Below are 7,869 nucleotides of genomic sequence, written 5' to 3'. Positions count from 1 at the left end.
CAAATAAATCACCTGGGATCTTTGGTAGATGATGCCCACACCCTCTGACCATTCCCTCTCTCAAGAGCTTGAGTGGCAGATCTTCTCTAAGAGTTTTCTAGGCAGCAAGGGAAAAAACAATGGGTAACTGCAGAATCCCTGATACACCTGGTCCCATATCTCAAACTATGGGTATGATTAATGGTGTTAAGATGTTCCTGCTTCTTATTCATCTAGACAGATGACTCTGAGGCACGTTTACCATGTTATCTCAGAGGGTCCTCAGCACCTTGAGCCCCAGTGGAACATAGCAAACACCTAACCTTAATATACTCTGCTGGCTTTTCTCACTTTCCTTTCTTATCCTTCCTGGGATCACCTCTCAAATAAATTACATGCCCTAAGGTCCTTTCCTTGCTGTCTAATTTTTGGGGATCCCAAACCGAGACAGATGACTAAGAGATGTTCATTAATACTGCTGATTTATATGCTTCCATTTATCCCCTTCTTCTTATTAATTATTGTAAGCTTGCTCTTGAGTTGGAGCTATTACAAAATTCAAATGACATACTAAGGTCTGTAGAACCCTAAGGATCATAAAGAAAATTTATGACACGTGATCAAGAATTCTAAAGCAGAATTCAAAGCTGAACATAGCAAGTCAGTCACAGCATCGTGCCATAGGGGAGAAACGGACCTGTAAATCCCCAGAGCGAGGTTCTGCCTACTCAAGGCTGCTGCTACCACTACTCCCATGTAGAGACACTGAGTGAAGCCAACTGCACCATGGATGATGACCTGGAGGCAAACCCTTCAAATGAGGATGTGGACAAGAAGAAGCCAGAAGAACACATTAAACTCAAAGTCATCAGACAGGATAGCAGTGAGATACATTTCAGAGTGAAAATGACAACACGTATGAAAAAACTCAAAGAACGCTACTGTCAAAGACAAGGAGTTTCAATGCACTCACTTCGATTTCTGTTTGATGGTAAGAGAATTGCTGACAACCACACCGCCAAAGAGCTAGGAATGGAGGAAGATGATGTAATTGAAGTTTATCAGGAACAAAACGGGGGTCATTCAATGATTTAGGTATCCCTTTCACCTTTTTTTCCTTTACCCTCAATCCTTTTTTATTTTTACAAATAGTTATTTTTAATGTGGTGTTCGAAATAGAATTGAAAACTGGCACCTCATCTTGTTAAACTATCTGATAATTTGAATTCTGTTGACCATTTTTCACTATTACTTTTTTTCATTGTGCTGATTTTGGAGATCAAACCTCAGCCTCCTTCATATATTGCCCTCCTTTTTAAGAAATTACACGGGTACATGGAGAGGCCAGGACTGTGCAATTTTATGCTTTTGATAAATAAGAACCAATGCCAGTGTTAAAAATGTCTCGTTAATGGGCCCTAGAGTTCTAACATGTTACTGCTACATTCGTGGACTATGACTTTCAGTGGGAGATGGAAGTTTTTCAGAGAACTGAACTGTGGAAAACAATCTTTCCTTAACTTGAAGCTACTTTTAGAATTTGAGTGTCTGGACCAAAATACGAGAACTATCAGGCTGGAGCTGAGATAACAGCAATGGTGAGAATAATGATTAACCCCAAAGATGGCTTCACTACGGAGAAAGCAGTTTAAGATAAAAGAGAAAAGTCTCATCAGAAGATCCCAGGAAAGTCCAAATTTCCGTTAGCAGTTAATAAACTTATTCATGCAGAAGTGTATTCAATATAACACTGCTCTTTTGGGTTTTATTTGTACTTTTTGGCCTGGGGTATGTTTTTTATTTTTTTTAAGGTTTTATTTATTTATTTGGGAGAGAGTGCACTTATGAATAAGAGGGAGGGAAAAAAGGAGGAGGGAGAGGGGCAGAGAGAGGGACAGAGAGAGGGGCAGAGGGAAGATGGCAGAGGCAGGAAGAGGAGGGCAGAGGGAGAGGGGAAGAGGGAGGAGGGCAGAGTGAGGACAGCAGAGGAAGGGGGCAGAGGGAGAGGGAGAAGCAGACTCCCTGCTGAACAGGGAGCCCAACAACGATGACAATGTCAATGACGACGACTATGTCATTGACGACAATGACGATGACAATGGCAACATGCGGCTCCATCCCAGGACTCTGAGCTCATGACCTGACCCAAAGGCAGATGCTTAACTGACCGAGCCACCCAGGGGGTTTTAAATGAACATTGTCTGTACCAGTTTCATTAAAATAAAATATTTTTAAGGTAAAAAACAAAAAATAACAAAGTTGAGCATAACATATATGGTGAATACTTTGTTGTGCACTCTATCTGAACTTCCATGGGTATCCTCTAACAGTTGAGGGATGTGTAATGTTATATATAGACTACAACAATCTTAAGCATACAGAAAATAATTACCTATCATATATCACTCTATTAGATGATAAATTTGTTGTGGTTTCAAAATATCCACAAATCATTCCAACTTCTCTAATTAGTTAGGGTCTGTGTCTTTTCTCCTTGAATCTTGACTGACTTCTGGGTTGAACTTATACCTATTTGGAAAGAATGATGACAGGTGAATTCTGAGACTCTGTTATCAGGCACTCTTGGAATGCTTGATCTCGGCATGCCTTCCTCTAAGATATTTTACCTCAAAAAACTACCCACCATAGTATTAAAACCAAAATTACCAAGAAAGGCTGTATACAGGTGTTTCAGTCAACATTCCCAGCTGAATTTCCAGACTTTTAATAATACCAGATTTTCATAGCTCTCAGCCATTAAGTCATCCCTGGTCTTTGAGTCTGCCAGCTGAGGGCCCAGACATCATGGATCAGAGTCAAACCATCTCTGCTATGCCGTATCTAAGTATCTAATCCACAGGATCTGTGCACATAATAAAATGGTTGCTTTACTCTAAAAAGTTTTAGAATGACTTGTTACATGGCAATAGTAACTAGGACACATTAACTTATTTTAATTAATTACTAAAAATGCATATTGAGGTATAGGTCATTTAGCTAAGCAAAATCTTAAACATTATCACTCCTGTTCCTGACCACATTGCTGAGGAATTCTGCTTTTATCCACATTCACTGCCACTTTAGGGTCAAGAAAAGCATGTCATCTCCTCCGAACAGGAGAACAGAAAAACCCAGAATTAGAAAGGAAAGGGCACAGAATACATGGTTATTAAAAATAGCTGAGAAAGAGTTCATAATTAGTAATAAGAAAACCTGCAGCATATATAACAGAAGAAATAAATGCAGATCTTCCATTTGTGCAGAGTACTGGGTATTTACTGGAGCAACTTGCTGTTATGAAAGAGTCTTTTTTTTAATCACCATGGCATCCAAAGTAATGTTCCAAAGGGATTAATTTGGTAGGAAATTAAATGCTTCGCCTAGATACAAGATCTTTTAAAATTATATATGTGCCAAATTGTGCTAAAATAATTGGGTAGCTGAGGACATCTGCTGCAATAAATTCAAATAGTGAAGATTCAATTTAAATTAATACAAGACGCCAGATCAAAAAGAGCTTTTATATTTCTCCTGCTTTGCATGGAGAAGAGCCTGGAAATAGTTCATTTTAACTATTACAAAAAAAATACTTGGGAAAAAAAAACCTGCAGTAGTCTAATGACAAAGTAATATCATGAAATGCTATTTTATGAAGTAGGGACACAATTCATATTAAATCACATCCAAGGGCTTTGTGGTCACTTCTTGGATTGGGTCATACCATCTGAGAGTGGGGAAGGACTATATTTTAGAATCTGATGTTACTTTACTCAGTTATGTGGAAATAAACTGTTTGGATTGCTTCTTGTCTGCTTGTTTTAAAGCCCAAGAAATACAGCAGAGAGATGCCAATACCTCACTGTCTATACCAGGATAAAAATACTTATGCAAGCCAGTCATTGGTGCCTACTACTGCATAAAGGATAGTCCATTGTACAGAATGTTCTTGATTAAATTTAGCAGAGACTTTAGTTGAAGTCATTGTATATCATGATTTATAAGAACCAGAGGCTTTCAAGAGCTGGCGTGCAAGGAACTGGTTTCAGATAAAGCCTAATTTAACTGAGAGACATTTACAATCTCATTATCTAATCCAGCTATATAATCTTCTTTAGATATCATAAAGTTTGTAAGATGCCAATACCAATGGCCTTTCAGGTTATATTTACAACTTCAGTTTCCCCAAGGAAACCCCCTCAAACAGTTCTTTTGCCTTTTCCCTTCCAAAGGCTTTAACTGCTGGAGTGCTCAAGAAATAAAGTGTGAGTAACCAGATAGTAATACTAAAGTTAGCCCTGTCATTAATGGTACTGTGTTACCTGGATCAAGGTATAGCTCGCTCATTTGAGCTTCAGATACCTCTACTGAGATGAAAAAAGAATATTTACTTTACAATTACTTGAGAAATAAAATGAAATAATTTTAGAAAAGACACTGTTATTTGATACATGTTACATTCTGGCCTCTACTGACATCTAAACCAGCGCTACAAAATCATAACCACACCTGCAAAACTTTAAATACGAACCAACCAGGGCTAGAGTCAGTGGTAAGTAGTGGTAAGTACAAGCGAGATTTAGGAGCATGCTCTGAGAATCTTGCAACTAGGGGAGCCAGAATTTGAACTGAGCAATCAGATTCCAAATTAACGCTATTAACCACTCCCTAAACCAGTCATTAAACTGATTCACAGAAGGCATCAATCGATATGGGATTATAATGAGTGAGGGGGAGGAGAGAAATTAAGATCTTTTCTCACTATAAAATTCTGGGAGGAATTTCAAGAATGAAGGAAGCCGAAGAGTCAACTTCCATGAGAAAGTCCATCTGGAACATTAGAGAGAACACAGCTCTGGAACTGGTCCTTGCATGGGAACATCAAGAAAAGTTTTATTTGAAGGGTACCCAGAGATCATTGCTTTTGGTGAGTTTACAAGTGAGTTTATATGAAGAAGAAGGGATAGCAAGTACTGAGTATCTTCTTACTTTCAGTTCAGTTTTGAAATAAAAGGAAGCAAATTAGGTGGTGTCTAGACAGATTAACTCAGATTTTCTTTTAATTACTTCATTCCAAAATGTATAGAGAACATTTCCTTACTATGTTCCCAGCACTATTATGGGCACTAGGGATATATCAGTGAACCCAAGAGAAAGATGGGAGATATAATGAGGTTATTTGTAGGCCAGCAGAGGGGCCAGTGGAAGAATAGTAATCAAAACATTTTCTTATACACAGTAAAAGTGATTTGCCTCCAGTGCTGAAACTTATTCTATCAGTGGAAATAAAATTAATTATAAAAACACTTTCCTTTTTCTAAGACAGAAAGCTATCTTATGAGTTGCTATTCCGTACGGTCAGAGATAACTGCCTATCATGAATACGAAGTAGCAAAGAGTATATATATATATATATATATTTACAAAGCAAAGAACATATTTAACACATACGTTTTCAGGATTTATTGAGTACTCAATAAATAAATAAATAAATGTGTGTGTGTGTGTGTGTGAGTGTGTGTGTGTGTGTGTATTCTTTGCTTTGTAATATTCACCTTACTCTTCTGCATAATTGTTCTTAGGACTTTTTGCAACTTAAAACATGTTCTCATATAGTTCATTTTGTAGAGTTAGTACTACCAGAAACAATTCAAAAAAATACAATAAATGAGTGTATCAAAAAAACCAAAAATTAAAAAATGGAAAATCTGATACCATGATCAGGAATTGAAAGAATGAATGAAATACCTAATAATGGCCATAATGGGGATATAAGTTGTAATCTGTAAAATTTTCAGTGGAACAGAAGTATATGGCTGTTTTCAAAATAGTATGATTGTGGTGAAAATTTTAAATACATATTTTTGAGGTAGAGATTCCAAAGGTGAGCTTGGAAACTTAGGCTGAGAAGAGTGATGAGGAAAAACAGTGGAGGAACGTTTGCACAGTATGTGGGACTTCTCATTATTTAGGACTAAACACTATTTTTTTTTAAGATTTTATTTATTTATTTGACAGACAGAGATCACAAGTAGGCAGAGAGGCAGGCAGAGAGAGAGGGGGAAGGAGGCACTCTGATGCGGGGCTTGATCCCAGAACCCTGAGATCATGACCTGAGCTGAAGGCAGAGGCTTTAACCCACTGAGCCACACAGGCGCCCCAGGACTAAACTCTTAAAAGAGTATAAAAGGACACAAAACTACAAGGTGCTCATGTGCTTAAGTGATTAAACTTGAAAAGGTTCTAATTTGTAAGAACACTACTAAGAAGAATGTAGTTAGAGAGATTCCATTTTTATTGATACTTATAAGTATATAATGTCATTATGAGATCAATGGACCAGAGAAATATGCCTTACTAGGCATATTCACTCTCTCTCTGATTTCTGTGTAATTCCAAAATTCCAAAATCATTTGTTTTACTAGATATTATGCCATTTCTCTCTCTCTTTTTTAAACTTTTTTTTTTCTTTTCTATATACCCATTTAAATCTACCTGGTTTTACTCTGTATTCTGCAATGGGAAACTTAGTAATCCACCAGAAGAGAAATGGTCATGCCTATTATTTAAAAGGCAATATTTTAAAAATTTCTTTTAAAATTTTATAATGTATAGCCCTAAAAATTATGAAGAATAGCATGCAGTATCATTTAGTTATGGAGGATCTCAGGACACCAAACGAATAAATGGGTCAAATGAGGATTGGGTTCATTGCTTTGAGCGTCTACTTTAATTATCTTCATCCTTCTTCCTCCTCAAAATCTTGATTCCCCTTCTGTATGCTTTTTGAGGAAGCAATTAATTTTCCTATCAAAGAATTTGTGCATTTGTGTATTTAAATATAAATAAGTAGAACACCACCAAAACAAACACAAAATACTTTAGTGAGAAAATGTAAATAAAGTAGAAAAGAAAAGTGAACTCTAATATTTGCCAAATGAAGTAATTTGTGATCAAAGACCATTTACAAACTGACAGGAACCATATTTCAAATCTTGATCAACTCTAATGCAATTCTGTGGTATAAGATGTGCCATGAATCATGTATGGAAACCACACATGTAAATAATTCTCAATTATTAATCCTGTATTTTCCAGGTGTGTTGTTATTGGTCACTCCTTAAAAGAAAATTTTTGTCATCTGATTTGACACAACCAAAACCAACATATTAAACTTTTAACCCTCAAATCAGGATTTAGGAAAACGTATGAATTGATTCCTTCAAAATTCATCCCTCATTTCTCTCCTTCTAAAAGTGGCAGTAAAGCTTCTTGGGGACATATTAACACTTGACTACTAAAAGTAAGATTAATTTTCATATATGCTTATGGTTTAAGATAGCATATATGGAAATATATATAATAATAATATAATAATATATCATATTATATGGAAACACATTACTTTAGGTCTATAAAGGCATTAAGAAACAAAAAAAAAAATGTGTTTTCAGTCTGTTAGTCTTTTGTGTACTAGTCCTATACAAATAACATCCAAGTCTGAATGAGGTAGATGAAGGACTATTGCTAAATCTAGACTATGGTCAAACATGACAAGCAGTCTACAATTATCCCATTACTGAGATAAATGCCTGCATTAGAACAGTATTTTTTCAACTTTGTAACACCTAGTTGTCCTCTCTGCTGGTTGAGTTGCTAGTTTCTTGCCAGATCAAATGGGAAAAAGCACAACATTGATGTTGTGGTAATTCTGTTATTTCATTTTCCCCTGGGGCTGTAAATGATCATAAACATTGTACAGCATGAAATCCTAAAGTCATGTCAGTTCGAATATCAAGATCAATTGCCTGTGGTTACTCAGAGATAAAGGCTAGGGCCAGAGCAAATCCAAGTGGAACCCTTTTAGTCTTGGGGATACGAGTCAAATATTTG

The 7,869-nt window shown here is 36.4% G+C and overlaps 1 protein-coding gene across 1 annotated transcript; it reads left to right on the top strand.

The window, feature by feature from the left end:
- The first annotated feature begins 765 nt into the window (after positions 1–765).
- Positions 766–1,074, top strand: LOC132007456 (small ubiquitin-related modifier 1-like). Its single transcript, XM_059385605.1, has one exon. It carries the CDS (start codon positions 766–768, stop codon positions 1,072–1,074), a length of 309 nt encoding a protein of 102 aa, XP_059241588.1.
- Positions 1,075–7,869: the final 6,795 nt, after the last annotated feature.

Source organism: Mustela nigripes, chromosome X (assembly GCF_022355385.1).
Source record: "Mustela nigripes isolate SB6536 chromosome X, MUSNIG.SB6536, whole genome shotgun sequence".
Classification (NCBI taxonomy): Eukaryota; Metazoa; Chordata; class Mammalia; order Carnivora; family Mustelidae; genus Mustela; species Mustela nigripes.
Note: the sequence above shows the minus strand (reverse complement) of the source record. Positions and strands in the feature narration are given on the sequence as shown.